The 18,425-nt window shown below is 50.8% G+C and overlaps 1 protein-coding gene and 1 long non-coding RNA gene across 4 annotated transcripts; one reads left to right on the top strand and one right to left on the bottom strand.

The window, feature by feature from the left end:
- On the top strand, positions 1-1,581 carry LOC146765368 (uncharacterized). The gene is made up of 2 exons (XR_014950070.1): positions 1-140; positions 1,127-1,581. It is a non-coding gene; the product is annotated as an uncharacterized LOC146765368 (long non-coding RNA).
- DAP3 (death associated protein 3) lies at positions 37-17,133 on the bottom strand. Of its 3 annotated transcripts, none has more exons than XM_085560604.1 (14): positions 16,790-17,133; positions 15,963-16,011; positions 14,645-14,687; positions 11,140-11,256; positions 8,632-8,733; positions 7,266-7,374; positions 6,787-6,879; positions 5,408-5,538; positions 5,153-5,233; positions 3,886-4,044; positions 2,677-2,736; positions 1,587-1,676; positions 804-921; positions 37-147 (listed from the first exon to the last, which is right to left on the bottom strand). In XM_085560604.1, exons 3-14 carry the CDS (start codon positions 14,681-14,683, stop codon positions 62-64), a joined length of 1,185 nt encoding a protein of 394 aa, XP_085416730.1. In that variant the 5' UTR covers positions 14,684-14,687; positions 15,963-16,011; positions 16,790-17,133; the 3' UTR covers positions 37-61. The 3 variants fall into 3 exon arrangements, with proteins under 3 accessions (XP_085416730.1, XP_021387839.3, XP_085416731.1); XM_021532164.3 differs by having other exon boundaries at positions 17,079-17,133; XM_085560605.1 differs by lacking the exon at positions 3,886-4,044 and having other exon boundaries at positions 17,079-17,133.
- Between the last annotated feature and the right edge of the window lie 1,292 nt (positions 17,134-18,425).

Below are 18,425 nucleotides of genomic sequence, written 5' to 3'. Positions count from 1 at the left end.
CGGGGCCGGGCCCGCCCGCGGGACGCGGAGCCGAGAGCGGGGGAACGGAGCGTTTATTGCGCTACAGGGGCCCCGCCAGCCGCTCCAGCTGCCGCGGGTTGGAGCCGCTCAGGAACCGCAGCTCCGCCTTGCCGTCCTCAGTGCGCGCTGCGAGAGAGGGAGAGGGAGAGGGAGATGGAGGGGCTGAGGGAGATGGAGGGGATGGAGGAGATGGAGGGGATGGGGGAGATGGAGGGGATGGGGAGAGATGGAGGGGATGGGGAGGGATGGAGGGGATGGGGAGGGATGGAGGGGATGGGGGAGATGGAGGGGATGGGGAGAGATGGAGGGGATGGGGAGAGATGGAGGGGATGGGGAGAGATGGAGGGGATGGGGAGGGATGGAGGGGATGGAGGAGATGGAGGGGATGGGGGAGATGGAGGGGATGGAGGGGATGGGAGAGATGGAGGGGATGGGGAGGGATGGAGGGGATGGGGAGAGATGGAGGGGATGGGGGAGATGGAGGGGATGGGGGGGATGGGAGAGATGGAGGGGATGGGGGGGATGGAGGGGATGGGGAGGGATGGAGGGGATGGGTGAGATGGAGGGGATGGGGGGGATGGAGGGGATGGGGGAGATGGAGGGGATGGGGGGGATGGGAGAGATGGAGGGGATGGGGGGGATGGAGGGGATGGGGAGGGATGGAGGAGTTTGGAGAGAGATGGAGGGCTGGGGGAGAGATGGAGGAGTTTGGGGAGAGATGGAGGGCTGGGGGAGAGATGGAGGGTTGGGGGGAGATGGGTTTGCCCCTCCCCAGCTCTGACCTTGCTCGTGCTGCAGCCACCTGCGCTCCAGGTAGTAGCTGTAGCAGCTCTCGAACTCCCTGGGGCTGTAATTTGGGACTGGGATGGGCACAAAGGGGTCCAAGGCATCGAAGCCCTCCTGGGGAGGGGAGGGAGGTCACTCGGGGTCAGTGCTCAAAAAAACCTCAAACAGCTCAGTCATGGAGGTGTGGATATCCAGAGTTGGGAGGGACACACAGGGATCACCCAGTCCAGCTCCTGAGACACCCCAAAAATCCCATCCTGTGCCTGGGAGCGGTGTCCAAACTCCCCTGGGGCTGTGACATTCCCTGTTCCGTGCCCAGCACCCTCTGGAAGAAGATACCCAGCCCAACCCTGCCCTGACACAGCTCCAGAAATCCCCCGGGTCCTGTCCGGGTCACAGAGGTCCGAGCTGCCCCTCCCGAGGAGCTGCAGGTCCCCGAGGTCTCCTTCAGGCTCTTCTCCAGCTGCACAGAAATGCCCTCGGATGCTCCTCATCCTCCAGAGCCTTCACCATCCTCGTGTCCCTCCTTTGGGCACTCCCCAGCAGCCTCAGACCTTTCACAGATGCTGATGCCCAAATCCCTGCCTCGCCCCTGTGCCTGGCACACCCCAGGACACTTTTGGCTCCCCTGGCTGTCAGGGCACTGCTGACCCAAAGGTGGCTGTGATCCAAACCCTGAACAGCGTCCCCTTGAGCAGAACCAAGATTTTTGTTTGTTTCCCAATGTGAAGAGGGGAAAAAAAACCCAAAATAAATAAAAAAATCCCAACATAATTCACCTTTCCCAGCAGCTCCTGGGGAGTGTAGGCTGAGCTGGGTTTGAAGAGCGAGCCAGTCTGGCTCAGGGTGGTCACGATGGCACCTCCACTCTGGAACGCAGATCAGAAATAAAATAAGCTGCAAACCCAGTGCTAATTAGTTTAGGATCAACCCCTGAGGCATCTTTTTCTTGGAAAATGGAACTGCTGGAGCAAGTCCAGAGGAGCCCCTCTGCTCTGGAGCTCACCTGGAGAGGAGCAGCTCCAGGGAGAGCTCAGAGCTCCTGCCAGGGCTGGAGAGGGGCTGGGGACAAGGGATGGAGGGGCAGGACAAGGGGAGATGGTTTCACAGTAACAGGGCGTGGATAGATGGGATTTTGGGAAGGAATTCCTGGCTGTGAGCTTGAGGAGGTGCCCAGAGAAGCTGTGGCTGTCCCTGGATCCCTGGAAGTGCCCAAGGCCAGGTTGGATGGGACTGGGAGCAGCCTGGGACAGCAGAAGCTGTCCCTGCCCACAGCAGGGGTGGGACTGAGTGGGCTTTAAGATCCCATTTTGGGATCTGGATTCTTCAAAAATTCTACAAAGATTAACTTTTTACCATGCTCCTGACCACACTCATCCTGGCTGCTCCAAGTCCATGAGAGCACCGGGGAAAATAAAATAAATACACAGCTCATGTTCCCAGGGCTGGCATTAAAATTTCTTACCTATAATGGGTTTTTTATGCCAACAATTGAAATACTTTAAAATGGATTTTCCTATATACCTTTCAATCTGCAGCCTACTCGTTCTAGTTCTGAGCATCCAGGGGATTGAAAAAGCAGCAGGAGGAGCAAAATGTTCAGAAACCAGAAATTTTCATGAGCTCAAAGAACTCAAACTGTCCCAAGGGTATCAAACACCCCCAGCTCAGGGTCCTCCAGCAGAGCTTGGCAGGGGAATCAGGAGATGCTGCCACAGATTCCAGCTGCCCTCATTCTCCTCAGGTGGTGTCACACTGCTGCCAAGTCTGTGCTCTCCTGGACTCGTGGTTTTGGGTTTGTGGCAGATTTAATTGCTGGGATTGAAGTGCTGGGACAGAGAGGGGCAAAGAGCAGAGCTTGGAACTCACCCAGTCGTTCTTCACCATCTTCCTCAGGTTGTGCACGAGCGTCAGCTCCTCCGGAGAGACCTGGTGGAGATGGGCTGCATCACTATTTCATTTTCAGCAGCTTTTCTCTGAGACACAAATTCCCCTCCCCTCCTCCCAGTGAGGCCGGGATTGTTTCTATCTTTCAGGTTTTTTTTCTTTGCTTTCCCTTCACCCTGCAGCATCGAGCCTGAGTCAAGCTGCACCGAGCAACACCCAGGCCCTGCCTCTGCAACACCCACCTGCACTTCTGCCCCAGGGAGAAATGCAGTAAAAAATTGTCTAAAGCACAACCTGAAGCTTTCAGGCCCCTCCAAAGCCTGGACGTTTTCAGGGATTGCCACAGAAATAAAACTGAACCAAACAGCCTCCCTGCAGCAGGAATCAGGGCTGTCCCCAGGGCAGAGCTCTGGGGGAATGATGAGGGGGGGATGATGCCTTAGGATTTTAGCTTTCATAATTTTTATATATTTTTCTATTTTTTTAATATTTTAAATTTTTTTCTATATTTATAATCCTGCAATTCTTTGGTGTATAACTCTAAATTCCATAGACAATGCTAACTACAGCTTTCCCATTTTGGTCAGACACAACAATCCCTCTCCAGGCCTGGGAATCAAGGACACCTCACTGCCTTAGGCCTTGAAAAATATAAACAAAAGTGAATTGAGAGAAGCAAACTTGGGGTAAATTACTTCATTACCTAAAGCTGGAATTGGAAGATTAACCCCCAATATGCAAATGGGCCAAAAAGTGTAAAAACCTGTGACCCATCATCCATTTTTTGGGTGTAGCCCAAAAACCTGAAGGCATTTCAATAAGTAGAATTGCTTTTATTCCTTTAGTTTTGTCTGGCCTCTGTTGTTAGGTAGCCCAATCTGTGGAAGAGGTTTCACAGAGAATTCTGTGAGCAGAGAGAAGTTTGATGAGAGGATCCATGTTTACACCTGAAAGAATTTCCTATCAAGGTTGACAACATGGAAACCAAGAAAGAAAAAAGGATAAATAAGAGAAATCTATTCCAACGAGCACTTTTTTTGTGTTTCCTGAGCAATGAGTGAAGCGTAAATTTGTTAGTTCTGTAAGAATGTAGAAAAAGCATGCTAGAATAAAACCAGCTTTGAGGCAGCCTGAACAGGGAGCGTCGCTTGCTCTTGTGACTGTCCCAGCTACAAGAGGCACCGTCCTCACCGGGCTCTTGTCCTCCCTGCTCAGCGTGGTCCTTCCCCAGAGCGCGTTGACGCCGTCCACGGCCACCAGGAGCCGGAAGGAGCCGCGGTGGCTCTGCTGCCTGAGCTCCCTCAGCACCACCCCCAGGGCGTCGCTGGCGCTCCTGACCCGAGCCAGGCCCTGCGGGGAGCACAAGGAGCACAGCTCAGCCTGTGGCTGACCCAGCACGAAAGATTCAGCAAGCTCTGTTTGCCACCTGGCAGAGCTGGGGCAGCTCTCTGCTGTTCATGGGGCAGCTTTTTCTTTATCTCTCCCACCACCAATCCTCCCTCCAGGAGATCTCTTCTGTTCATTATTTATTTATTATCTCCTGTTCATGGGCCATTAATTATTAATTATCTCCTGTTCATTGGCCCTGCATGGCTGATGAAATTCCACCACCCCATGGGGAGATGCTCTGCCCAGGGGGAGGAGCCAAGAATTCCTACTTGGATATAATCTGGGATTTTGGGACACCAGAACAGCTTTTCCCACTGCATTCCAAGAGGAGCAGCTTTCCTCCCCACTGCATTCCCAGAGGAGCAGCTTTCCTCCCCACTGCATTCCCAGAGGAAGCCCAGGCCCATCTCCAGCACCCCTGGAGCTTCAGAGCAAAAATCCACTCTCCTACAGGATCCCTGCTTCAATAAAATCACATTTGTCACCCCCAAAAAAAAAAAAAACAAACAAACAACAAAAAAACCCTACTACAGCCACCATTTAATGGCACTGCTGCCACCACCCTGACCCACAGGTGTCAGGGCAGATTCTGACTCTGTCAATATATTTTTTTCATTATTATTACATTTGTATTTTTAGCTTTCCTGGTAAAGAACTGTTATGCCTACTCCCATCTTTGCCTGTGAGCTTTTTAATTTCAAAATTGTAATAATTCAGAAGGAGGGGGTTTACATTTTCCCTTTCAGGGAAGGATCCTGCTTGTCAAACCAAGAGAATTTCTTGCTAGGGGGTGACTTTTGGGCAGCCCTTCCAGGGGAAGACAAACTGACAGTCAACAACCTCTTCCAAGAGCAGTGTGAGCATCAAAACATGGGAACTTCTAATTCTAACTTTGTCTTCTATCAAAATTCTCTGTACAATTTTCTTTACAGATCCTCCACAACATCTTTTATTGACAGGGAGACACTTTCTATTTCCCAGGACTCGTATCTAAGGTATTTAGGAGCAATCTGTTCCAAAAACTCTGGTGCAAGGTGAGACCACACCAGCAGCAGGGGCTGCTCCTTACCTGCTCCACCACTTCCCTCAAAGGTCTGCCCTCCTCTGTGCTTTCTCTTTTGCCCCACGTGTATTTTTTTTGTGTTTTTATCTGTTGGAAGAAAACTAGGATGAGATTTGGGGATGATAGGAGGCAAAGCAAGGCTGGATTGCAGAATCTGGGAGGAGTATCCACCCAGCACCAGCCATCCCCACGGAGAGGATGGATCTAAACTGCTTTTCCTACAGCAGCTGAGAGTGGTAGGTGGGGTTTGCAGCCACAAACCTCCTGCAGGAAACGTTCATTGGAGGTTTTGAAGTTCTTGAGCCACACTGAGGCCTGCAGAGGCTGATCCAGCCGGTCTTTGTTGTAGGAAGACTGAAAAAGCTCCTTGCAGTTCTTCACCCAGAGATGAGCTGTGAGCGAAATAAAACAGTTGTTTTGAATTTTTTTGGGTTTTTTAGTCAAAATAATGTTAGGAGGTGGGGATGGTAGGGGTGTTTGTGTTGTGTCTGCAGCTCTGGTAGGGGAAGTCACAGAATCATGGAATGGTTTGGGTTGGGAGGGACCTTGAAGATGAACCAGTCCCACCCCCTGCCATGGCAGGGACACCTTCCAGCATCCCAGGGAGCTCCAAGCCCCATCCACCCCGGCCTCGGACACTGCCAGGGACCCAGGGGCATCCTCAGCTCCTCGGGGCCTCCCCACCCTCACAGGGAGGAATTCTTCCCAACATCCCACCTATCCCTGCCCTCTGGCAGTGGGAGGCCATTCCCCCTTGTAAACAGCCTCTCTCCGTTCTTCTTCCAGTCCCATTAGGTCCTGGAAGGCCACAAAAAGGTAAACCCAGAGCCTTTTTCTTCTCCAGGCTGAACAATCCCAATTCTCACAGCAGAGCTGCTCCCCTGATCCCTCTGATCATCCTGGTGCCCCCTCTGCCTCCATTTCCACAGGGAATGTTGCTGTGGGGCACCCCAGAGGTGGTGCAGCTCCGTCCTTCCTGGAGATCTCTCCCTTGGGATCAGAGGAGGCCACACACACCCAAACAATCTCTTCCCAATGGAGAAAACCACCCCGGCCCACAGAACGTGTGAGCAGGTGAAAATAACTAATTATGCTCTGTTTTATTGGGGGGGGTTGTGTTTTATGAGCTTTTTCCACTAGAGAAAAACAAGGATAGATTGTGGTGGGACATCCTACAGCTCCTGAAGCAGCTGTTTGGGTGTTTGGTGTGGATATCCTACAGCTCCTGAAGCAGCTGATTTTGGTGTTTGGTTTGGGATATCCTACAGCTCCTGAAGCAGCTGATTTTGGTGTTTGGTGTGGGATATCCTACAGCTCCTGAAGCAGCTGTTTGGGTGTTTGGTGTGGGATATCCTACAGCTCCTGAGGCAGCTGTTTGGGTGTTTGGTGTGGGATATCCTACAGCTCCTGAGGCAGCTCTTTGGGTGTTTGGTGTGGGATAACCTACAGCTCCTGAAGCAGCTGATTTTGGTGTTTGGTGTGGGATATCCTACAGCTCCTGAAGCAGCTGTTGGGTGTTTGGTGTGGGATATCCTACAGCTCCTGAACCAGCTCTTTGGGTGTTTGGTGTGGGATATCCTACAGCTCCTGAAGCAGCTGTTTGGGTGTTTGGTGTGGTAACAGAGCCCTGGCTTTCTCACCATCCGGGACGTGCAGCACCAGCCAGCCCTGCCTGGAGCAGTAGTGAACCACGTGGCACAGGGTCATGGTCTTCCCTGTTCCTCTCTCACCATCTCCAACGAGGACTGTCAAGGAAAATCTTTGAAAAACCACTCCAGTTTGTACTTGAGTGTGATTCCTCCAGAAAGGGAGTTCAGAAATGGCACAAAGAGCTCGTCAAAGCAAGGATGGCATTTCACCCAGAGAGTTTCTGCTCTCTGTCCCCCACCCCACTGAGCAGAACTGAGGAGCCCCTGCCCTGTGTGCTGACCCTGCCACGAGTTAGGACAAAGGCATCCAAGCTCTGAGCTCCCTCAAGTGCCTGGAGTCCCTGCACCGAGCACAGACCACGGGGCACAACCACCTCCTGAAGACCAGAGCAGCTCAGGGTCACAACCACCCTCTCCTCCGCACTAAATTCTCGTGTTTCTCTTCATTCCACCCTCAAATTCAAGGATACAGATCACATATCTCACAGCAGGGTGGGCGAAGTTGGAGCCCTTCAGGTAAGCCAGGATCTCCAGCGCTGGCTTCCGCACCATCACCCGCGCCTCGTTGAAGGTCTGGATCTGAGATAGGAGTCACCAAACTGCCACCAGCTGTCCCCAGGGACCCCTCCAGCCCTGCTCCAGCCCTGCCTGGAGGCTCCAACACCCCCAGCTCTGCCCAGCAGCACCCACAGGGTTGGGCAAGCAGCACTTGAGAGGTGGCCAGGTGCTGCTTGCCCTTGGTGGAAGGATTTTCTCTGTGCCCAGGAAGGATTTTTTGGGTCACCTGCTCCACCCTGTTCCCACAGGCTGGGCCTGTGCATGAATCCAACTCAATCAACTGGATTTGCACAGGTATTTGAACAGGAATCTGTTCCTGAACCAGGCTGACAGAGCAGAGCCCACCTGCCTTGCCACACAAATCAGACCCTCAAAGGTCTGTCCTCTGTCAGAATCTGAGGTATTGATGATTCCCAGACTGTAAAAGTCTCTGTCTGTCAGCCCCATTGCCAAAGCAGAAGCCATAATTAATCTGTGCTGGTTCCAAGGTTGTTTATTCTGTTTATCTCTCACATGTTCTGCTGCCCTGCCCAGCTCTGTCCTGCAGGGCAGCGTGTGGGGCTCTGCCCTCAGTGGGATGTGACAAACATTAAATACCAGAAACTACCTGGGCTGGATTTACAAGAACGTGCCAATATCTGTCACCTACGTTGGACAGTGTGTCCCCAGCCTGAACCAACAGAAAAATGCCAACACCACAGTGAGACATGGAGGGCATGAAGAAGGAGAAAAAGGACAAGGCACACCCAATTTCCTCCATCTTGTCCCCTTTGGACCCCTCATCTAGAACCCTAAAATTTTACTTTTGCACCTGTGCATATATACTTTTAGATTTTTTTTTCGGGTTGTTGTTATTTTTATATGGTATATTATGCGTTAAATGCTTATAGTTTTTTAATGTTTATTATTTCTATTAAATGGTGTTTTTTATTTTAAACTAATTTGTGAGTGTTAATATTATTAAGAATATGGAGGTAAGGAAGAAGAAAGAGGGAGGATAGGATAGGCTTAAATTTTTTTATTTTAAAATTTTTTACTTTTACGTATAAAATAAAAACTTTTTTGTATAGGACTTAAAACCCTCCTGTATAGTATTTAATTTTTTTTATTTTGTGATTATTTTTATTATAATACTTAAACTTCTGTGATTTTTTGTGGTTTTTTTGTAAGGTTGGTAAATGATTTTATGGTTTCAATTGAAAATGAGAATTGCTTTTAGTTGTTTGCTAGGGTCTGAAACGTTTTTGACTTGGATTTGTGCATTCCAAGGTGAAATACCTGCTGCTGGAAACGGTGGGGCAGCCCATGGGGGAACACAGCCTTCACCTCCTCCAGGGGGATGTCGTAGAGACGCCCCTCGTGCTGCTCCGTGTGCTTGGCCTGGAAGAACAAAATGGGAATTTTGCACCCTGGTGATGCCTCTTTGCTGCACGCAGGGTGGCAATGCTCTCTTGCTGGGAGGCAGAGCAGATAAAGCAGGAATTTTGGGGTTTTTTTGGCACTGAACAATGAAGGGATTCCCGGAGCTTGTGGTGTTTTGGAGGCACAACAAATTTACCTCACCTTTCAACAGCCCCCCCAAACCTTGCCAGAGGTGTGACACCCTTCTGAGCTCCCTGCTGGTGTCACATTCACTTTCTTCTGTGACAAAATGATGTTTTCTGCCTTGGGGCTGCTGCCTCCCAGCAGTGAGATTCCCACGGTGCCATTTCATTACTGGGGTTGGAGGCTTAAAAACTCCTCATCTTTTTTCTGGGGCAAGAATTTCCAGTCCCTTGTGGTGACCTCAGTGATCAGGGCTCTTCCTCCACTGGACTTGAATCCTGCTGCATTTATTTCTAGTTTTTACCCTGCAGGTCTCACCATAATGACAGCAAGAAGCTCTTGTCACTGGGATCTGAGAATTTCATTTAATGCCTGCCTCTTTCCTTTCATTATTCTCTTTTCCTGCCATGCAATACCTGCAAAGTTACTTATTTCCTCTTGCTCAAGTCATCCTTTTTTGTGTCTTGTCTAATTAGGACAGTAAACAGAGACTGCTCTGCAGCCCTTCCTGTGTGACTTTTAGCAGTTTTGTGTTAATCTTTGAAGCTTAGATCTTGTCCTGCTCTGCTTTCTGCATTTTTTTCCCATGGATTTAAAGTAAAACTGTCCTCCTCTTTATTCCTGTTATATATAAAAACTGGAATGCACAACAACAAATACAACAATTTCCTTGTTTTCCTTATTTTACGTGCCAGCATTTTTGTGTGCAGGTGTGACTTCTGCCTGTTTGGCCAGGAATATTTGGCTTTTCCCAGCTCTTGATGGGCTCTTCACGGACCACTGCTGGAATCTCTGTTGCATATCCATGAATTTTCTGGCCACAGGATTTTTGTTAAATGTCCCTTCCCTTCTTCAGGACAGATTTGCAGCCTTTCAGCACAAAATACACCTCTGCTCTCACCTTCTGCCCCTTTTACTCAGCAACTGCCCCTGTTCCACACCTCCCTAGGGTGTCCTGGACTCTGTGGTTTACCTTGGCACAGCTGCAGGATTTGAGGAACTCCTGGTTCAAGGAATGATTTCCAGAAAGTTTGGTAACTTCAGCAAAGGGTTGAGCTGCTGGAGCTGCCAAACTGGGCTTCACTGGTCAGGAAATCTTTGCAACGGGGGGGGAAATGTTAAATCCTGGCTGCTCAAGAGGTGCCCTGCTGTAAGGAGGCATCACCTGAGGATAAGAGTGAAGTGACACTTCTTTTTCCCAACCTTGTTTCAAACTGTGGCTTCCCTGGAGTTCTCCTGCACGTGCTGGACACAGCACCTGTGGTTTTCCAGAAGAGCAGGACTCCAGAGCCCATTTTCATTCTCAGCTTTATCCCTGACTTGCTGCATGACTTTGGATAAATTCCTTAACTCTCCTACATCATTTATCCTCGTGTTTAGTCACTTGGAGTTTTGCTAATGGAAGGATAAACAAACTGATGAAAAAATGTGGTGTTTGGTGGCTTTCTTAGTCCAAATTCAATGGGATTGTGTGGTGCAGGAGCTGGGGTGCCACCAGGGTTTGCTGCTGGAGTGACCCAGCGCCGGCCAGAGCTGTGCCAAAGCTGTGCCAAAGCTCAGGCACAAGTCAGAATGCCAGAGGAGTTGCCTGGCAACCAAAAAGCAGGCAGAGGCCAGTGGGGACAATGGTGGCCATCTGGCCTGTGCTGTGCAATCCGTGGAGACACGGGGTCACGTGCAGCGGATCATCTCCCGCTGCCGTTTCCATAGAGACTCCAGAGGAATCAGCACAGAGACTCCAATTACACGGCAGCAGAAAAGCACCTCGAAAAGGCTTCTTCCATTCATTTAGCTGCCCTTCATTTTGTGCTCCAGACAACAGAGTGTGAGGCTGGAATCGTTGATGCTGCAGAGCTGCGCTGAGGTCATCTGCGGTGTGGTTTTTATCCCCTTCACAGCCAACTCAAGGCAGGCTTTTCCAGGGAAGAATAACCCTGGAGTTGAAATTCATGGGGGGTGATGACAAGCTAAGCCCTGTCCCAGCTTCTCTGCATCTGTCTCTCATCTGTGCAGCTCTGGAGAAGGGATCAGTACCTGTTCTACCCCCTGCAGAACAGCCCCGTGCTGAGCAGGCGCCCTGTACAGCCACAGCCCGTTCCCTCGGAGCCGATCCCAAATTTCGGTCTGTGTACCCCCTTCCCTGGACCAGCAGAGTGCCAGGCAGCAGTGCTGGCTGCCAGGATGGCCCCTGGTGGCACCCAGGGCTGGCAGCGGGCAGGGACAGAGGTGGCAGTCACTCACCGGGTCGCTCTCGCTGGTGTGGAAAATTGCTCGGGGCTTTTGTGCAGGCACATCCTGGCTGGACACAGAGCTCAGGCCAGCCCTGGATGTCGTGTGGAGGGCACAGCCACGCTCCAGCTGAGGGGAGAACAAGGCAAAAGAGGCAACAAAGCTGTCAGCAGCCAAGGAAAAGCAAGGCAAAGAGACAACAAAGCTGTCAGCTGGTGAAATCCAGCCCAGGGAGTCTGCTCCGAGCGCTCCATGATCCCGCCGAGGCACGCGCAACCCAGAGCTGAACTCTGATTGCAATTAGGATGAAAACTCATCATTAGCATGGAAATTCATCAGGAAAACCCACATGCGGCAGAAGCAGGTTTCACATTTAGATGCCTGCACTGAAACCATCCCCACCCGAGCCGGTTCCACCTGAAGCCACCTCAGCCCTGCCCCTGAGTTTTACCCCAGAGAATTCCTGCAGATCCCACATCCATTCTCACTGCTGGGAAGTGCCCACCATGTTTCTGCCTACACTGAGGAGTGGCAGCACCCTGAAAATCCAGGCTGTCTAGCAATCCATAATCACCTCAATTACCGAGGGATTAGTGCAGCACTGCCCACTATTTGATATTTATAATTACACTGCCTACACCGATTTCTCTGTGTCCCTGCATCCAGACTCTGGCATTAGGATACAGACGTGGCTGAGAAACCAAAACAGCCAGCTAAGCTGATTAATTCATTTTTCCCCAGACAGACTGCTGAAGCCTGCCTTGCAAAGCCCAGCCAAAACAGGCAAGGAAGTGAGCAGTGGCAGGACAAGCATTTTATTATGCTGTGGTGAAAGAAAACACAAACATTTGTCAATGATTTAAAAAGTGCATCCTCCAGACAGGCTCTAGAAGCCGAGAGCCCCTCGCAGCACTGGCAGGGCCAGTGGCAGCTGAACACACAGCCAGCAGTTTCCTATTTTGTGTGGCAGAATGCAAAGCTCAGAGGCAGGGACAGCTGGCTCAGCTCCCCGTGGCACCACGCAGCTCCGCTGCCACCCCAGGGCTCCTCGGGGGGCCACTGCAAAGCCACGAGGGCTCCAGGGAAAACGGAATTACCCACATTCCACACTCCTCAATTGGCATTTGGGCGCTTGCCCTCCTCTTAGGGAAAGAATGAATCCAGCCTGGACCCTCTGGAACAGAACAGCTGCAGTGCAAATAGGAATATTGTTGGAATTTGTGGTATTGATGATCCTGAGATTTTAAAAAACCTCTTTTTGCTTCGTTGCTAAAGAAGTTATAATTCGTTTGTGCTGGTTTTTAAGGTTATTTTTGCTTATTTATAACATGTTTTGCTGCCCTGCTGCAGGTCTGTTTGTCGGGCAGCGTGTGGGGCTCTGCCCCTCAGTGGGATGTTACAAACATTATATATTAGAAACTATGTCTGCTATATTTATAATAATGTGCTAATATCTATTATCTACGTTGAACAGTGTGTTCTAAGCTTAAACCAAGAGAAAAATGCCAACACCACAGTGAAACATGGAGGGTATGAAGAAGGAGAAAAAGGACAAGACACACACAATTTTTTCTATCTTGTCCCCCTTCGGACTCTTAATCTAGAATTTTAAAATTTTACTTTTGCACCCGTGCCGCACTTAATTATTACTTAAATCAAACACTCAGAGCTGGTAATTCATCCTGTAAATTGAAAACTCTTTTTCATGGACAGAGATCCCAGCCAGTGTCTCTGGGGGCTCTGTCTGGGGGGTCCCAGGGCAGCCAGAGGGAATTCCTGGGTTCCCACAGGAGATCACCCAACAAATCTTCCCACGTTGCCCTTTTCCTCCTCAAATCCAAACGATCCTTTAGGATCCCCGAAATGGCAGCGAACCACCACGTGCGGCGGGATGGAGCGGGAGCGCCGAGCCGTGAGGTGGAGCTGGTCCCGCACTTCCAGGGACGCCAGGTTTGGGAATGCTGATCCCAAATATCCCACAGATCCCAGGCTCAGGGATGACGGGCTGTTCCCGCACTTCCAGGGATCCCAGGCTTTGGCAATGCCGGGCTAGTCCCGCATTTCCAGGGATGCCAGGTTTGGAAATGCTGGGCTGGTCCTTCATTTCCAGGGATGCCGGGCTCTGGGAATGCCGGGCTGGTGCCAAATATCCCATAATCCCGGCCTCAGGAATGCCGGGCTGTTCCCGCATTTCCAGGGATCCCGGGTTTTGGGAATGCCGGGCTGGTTCTGCATTTCCAGGGATCCTGGGTTTTGGAAATGCCAGGCTTGTCCCACATCTTCCAGGGATCCTGAGTTGGTCCCGCATTTCCAGGGATCCTGGGCTGTTCCTGCATTTCCAGGAATCCAGGGCTCTGGGAATGTCGGGCTGTTCCCAAATATCCCACAGGATCCCAGGTTCTGGGAATGCCCGGCTGGTCCCAAATATCCCACAGATCCCGGGCTCTGGGAATACTGGATTTTGGGAATGCTGGGTTTTGGGAATGCTGGGCTGTTCCCAAATATCCCACAGATCCTGGGCTCAGGGGTACCGGGCTGGTCCCAAATATCCCACAGATCCCAGGTTCTGGGAATGCTGGGTTTTGGGAATGCTGGGTTTTGGGAATGCCGGGCTGTTCCCAAATATCCCACAGATCCCGAGCTCTGGGAATGCCGGGCTGATCCTGCATTTCCAGGGATCCTGGGCTGTTCCCTCATTTCCAGGGTTCCACATTTTGGAAATGCCGGACTGTTCCCACATTTCCAGGGATGCTGGGCTATGGGAATGCCAGGCTGTTTCCAAATATCCCACAGATCCCGGGCATCGGGAATGCCGGGCTGGTCCCACATTTCCAGGGATCCCAGGCTTTGGGAATGCCAGGCTGTTCCCAAATATCCCACAGATCCCGAGCTCTGGGATCCCGGGCTGTTCCCAAATATCCCACAGATCCCGAGCTCTGGGATCCCGGGCTGGTCCCAAATATCCCACAGATCCCAGGCTCTGGGAATGCCGGGCTGTTCCCAAATATCCCACAGGATCCCAGGCTCTGGGAATGCCAGGCTGTTCCCAAATATCCCCCGGATCCACTTTTTGGCTCAGAAATGGAAAAATCTCAAGGTTCCTGCCCCAGCACAGCCCCACAGCTGCTCCAGGGGCATCTGGAGCTCCCGGCACAGGGTGGGATCGCCGGCCTTGGACTCCGTGATCCTTCCAGCTCAGGACATCCCACAATTCCAGGATTTTTGGCATTTCTGCAAGGCGCGTGGCTTCTTCCTCTGCACGTCCCAGCCACGCAGAGCAAGAGGAAAAATCCCTTTTTTACCCCAGTGCAGGATTTCAGAACCCTGGTTGCAGCCAGACCCCTCGGGGAAATGTGGGAATTCTGTCCCAGCTCCTCCCTTATCCCACACTGGGAGTCGACACCCCCAGCTCAGAGCAGCCACCAAAAATTTCACTTTTTTACAGCTGCGATTTGGCATTCCAGGCCACAGGAAAGTTGGAATGTTGGGAATAGCAGCAGGCTCGTACAGGACTCACCCTCAGGGAATGGCACATTCCTTTCAGGCTTCTCAGCATTTTCCTGCAGGAGCAGAAATGGATATTTTAGTTGGTTTTGTTATGTCTGATTATTTTATGTCGAGAGAGAATTGTTTGTGTTGAAAAGTGCACAAATTAAAAAAAAAAAAATAAAAAGTGCACAAATAAAATAAAAAGTTTGTGTTGTGACAAAGGGCACAAATAATTCAGAGCAAGTGTCAGATGCTCTGCAGTGACACAGACTGCTGCAGCACCACTTGCCCAGGAAAAACTATTAATAAAATTAAATAGAAGTAATAATAATAGCAATAATGATAATAATGATAATGATAACAATAATAATAATTTGTAGTAGTAGTAGTAATAAAAATAAAAGCAATAACAGCAAAAATTGCAATAATAATAGCAATAATAATAGCAATAATGATAATAATACAAAAACCATGCCATTAAAAATTAAAATCACAAATCGTTTTAAATTTAAAAATGAATTTAAAAAAAATTTTAAGATTAAAATCAGTTTGAAATTTGAAATAATTAAAATTGGAATGGGATAGTTTAACGGAAAATAAATAAATGAGAAATTTTAAAATTTGAATGGAATAATTTAATGGAAAATAAAGAAATCAAAAAATTTAACTTTTTAGTGGAATAGTTTAATGGAAAATAAAGAAATGAAAAAAATTTAAAATTTTAATGGACTAATTTAATGGAAAATAAAGGAATTAAAAAATTTAAAATTTTAATGGAATAGTTTAATGGAAAATAAAGAAACAAAGAAATTTAACATTTTAATGGAATGATTTAATGGAAAATAAATTTTTTTTAATCTTTAAACCCCCTATATTAAGGGTTTAAAAAAAAAAAAACTGATAAAGCATAAATCAAACTAACAAAAACTATTCCTTTAATCACCATTTTCTCAGAGATATGAAGAGAAAAAAAAAAACCCTTTGTAAATGAAGATATTTCATTCTCCTGGAGAGGAGAACAGTCTTTTGTTGGCTTTGAGTGGGAAAGGAATTTTGACAGAAAATGTTAAGAGGAGTAAGAGTGATTATCAGGAAAAAACTGAAATAATGCAGCGACTGAAGGTCTCAGCCAAGCTTGAAGGAAAATCCCCAAAAAAACAGCCCAGCTTGGAGGAAAAACCCAAAATAAAAGCAAAGAGTGGAATAAATTGATTTCTTCTGCCACCTCTGCTGCATCCAAGGGCTTTTCCCCAGAATTTCCTGAGGAGAAAATGCTGACATTGCCTAAGAAGGATGCTTTGGGTGCAGTAATTTGCATTTCAAGGGAGTGTTAATTAATTAATTACCTGAATTCCTCAGAAGAAGCTGCCCCTCGGTGGAAGTGGTGAGTAAAACCTGCAGAAAACAGAAAACTTAATTATGTCAATATTTTTAAACTCCCCGTTGATTTTTTTTTTTTTAATTTTGCTGCTGACTTCCTTTTAAAACCCGCCCTTAATTCTGAGCATCCTGCCAGAATCCCAGAATTCAGAATCCCAAAGTTCAGAACCCCAAAAATTCAGAATCCCAAAAATTCAGAATCCAGAATCCCGAACCCCAAAGCTCAGAATCCCAAAATTCAGAAACCCAAAGTTCAGAACCCCAAAATTTCAGAACCCAAAAAATTCAGAATCCCAAAGTTCAGAATCCCAAAAATTCAGAATTCCAGAACCCCAGAATTCAGAACTCCAAAATTCAAAACCCTAAAATTCAGAACCCCAAAATTCAAACCCCCAAAATGCAGAATCCCAGAATCCCAAAATCCAGAATCCCTGAATCCAGAACCCCTGAATACAGAACCCCAGAATTCAGAACCCCAAAATACAGAATCCCAGAATCCCTGAATCCAAAACCCCAACAATTCAGAACCCCAGAATTCAAAATCCCAAAAATTCAGAATCGCAGAATTCAGAATCCCAAAACTTCAGAACCCCTGAACTCAGAACCCCAAAAACCCAGAACCCCAGAATCCCTGAATCCAGAACCCTAAAAATCCAGAACCCCAAAAATCCCAAAATCCAGAACCCCAGAATTCAAAACCCCAAAACCCAGCACCCCAAAGCACCAAAACCCCCTCAGGCAACCGCAAAGCCGCACTCCCACCCACGGGAACGCCTCGGTTCCCCCAAATTACCCAAAACCGAGCGCGGCCCGCTGCCCGCCCCGCTGCCCGGCCCGGTGCCCGGCCCGCTGCCCGGCCCGCTGCCCGCCCCGCTGCCCGGCCCGGTGCCCGGCCCGCTGCCCGGCCCGCTGCCCGGCCCGCTGCCCGGCCCGGTGCCCGCCCCATTCCCGGTCACACCGGGGACCGGAGCGGCGCGGACGCCTGGAGGAAGCGGGAGGGACCGCGGCGGCCCCGAGGGAGCCGCGGTGGCCCCGAAAGAGCCGCGGCGGCCCCGAAAGAGCCGCGGCGGCCCCGCACTCACCGGGGCCGGTGCCGCCGGTGCCGCCGGTGCCGCCGCGATCGCTACGGGAGCCGCTGAGGGACACGGGGGGCGTGGCCAAAGAGGGCGTGGCCGGAGTGGGCGTGGCTGTGGGCGTGGCCGTGGCCGCGGTGGGCGTGGCCCCGGTGGGCGTGGCCCCGGCGCCGGGGCGAGCCGCGTTAATTTGTTTTAATTGATTTCTCGCGGCGCGGGAAGGGCTTTGCGGGCAGGTTTGAAGAAACGGGTGAATGAATCAGAGCGGTGCGATGGGTCGGGTTGGGAGGGTGGCGGTGGGTCGTGGATGGGGGCACATCTGGTGGCACATCTGGTGGCACCGACCTGTGCAGGCAGGGCCATCGCAGGGCACGGGGCACGGGGCGGTGGCCAGGCGGCTCTGGACGCTCCGCAGCCTCTCCGGGCTCTGCCCAGGGCTGGCACTGCCCAGGGCAGCAGTTCTGCCTCCTGGGCAGGGGCAGCTCCTGGGCTCGGCCCTGCCCGGGGCTCTGGGGCAGCGCTGGGGCTGGGGCAGGGCCTGGGGACACAGGGATGGACTGGGATGGACTGGGACGGACTGGGACGGACTGGGATGGACTGGGACAGACTGGGACAGACAGGGACGGACTGGGACAGACTGGGATGGACTGGGACAGACTGGGACAGGGATGGACAGGGACAGACTGGGATGGACAGGGACAGACTGGGATGAACAGGGACAGACTGGGACAGACTGGGATGGACAGGGACAGAGAGGACAGTCAGGGACAGACTGGGACACCGAGGGACATCCACAGAAACCCAGAGACACCCGAGGACACCCAGGGACACCCATGAAAATCCAGAGACATCCAGGGACAGCCAGAGACATCCAGGGACAGCCAGGGACAGGCAGAGACACCCAGGGACACCTGAGGACACTCAGGGACACCAGAGACACCAAGGGACACTCGGGGACATCCACGGAAACCCAGGGACACACAGAGACATCTGAGGTCACCTAGGAACACCCACAGTAATCCAGAGACACCCAGGGACAGACAGGGAAACCCAGGGACATCAGGGACACCCAGGGACATCAGGGACACTCAGGGACAGCCAGAGACACCCAGGGACACTCAGGGACAGCCAGGGACATCAGGGACACCCAGAGACACCCAGGGACACCCAGGGACACTCAGGGACAGCCAGAGACACCCAGGGACACCTGAGGACACCCAGGGCCATCGGGGACACCCAGGGCCACTGAGGGCTGAGGCCCCTCTCAGCTGGGGCTCCTCTCCAGGCTGAGCAGCCCCAGCTCCCTCAGCCTTTCCTGGGCAGGGACCCTCCAGGCCCTTCAGCATCTTTGAGCCC

The sequence above is a fragment of the Lonchura striata genome, chromosome 25, assembly GCF_050655825.1.
Source record: "Lonchura striata isolate lonStrDom1 chromosome 25, ASM5065582v1, whole genome shotgun sequence".
In the NCBI taxonomy this organism is placed as follows: Eukaryota; Metazoa; Chordata; class Aves; order Passeriformes; family Estrildidae; genus Lonchura; species Lonchura striata.
The sequence above is the reverse complement of the archived record's forward strand: the minus strand, read 5'-3'. Positions and strand labels throughout refer to the sequence as shown.

Excerpts from the sequence above, each read along its gene's own strand:
- DAP3 (XM_085560604.1), bottom strand. The coding sequence starts at position 14,683 with ATGCTGAGAAGCCTGAAAGGAATGTGCCATTCCCTGAGG. Across the intron at positions 11,257-14,644 it reads GAATGTGCCATTCCCTGAGG|CTGGAGCGTGGCTGTGCCCT; the intron begins GTGAGTCCTGTA and ends TTCTCCCCTCAG. Across the intron at positions 5,234-5,407 it reads ATGAACGTTTCCTGCAGGAG|ATAAAAACACAAAAAAAATA; the intron begins GTTTGTGGCTGC and ends TTCTTCCAACAG.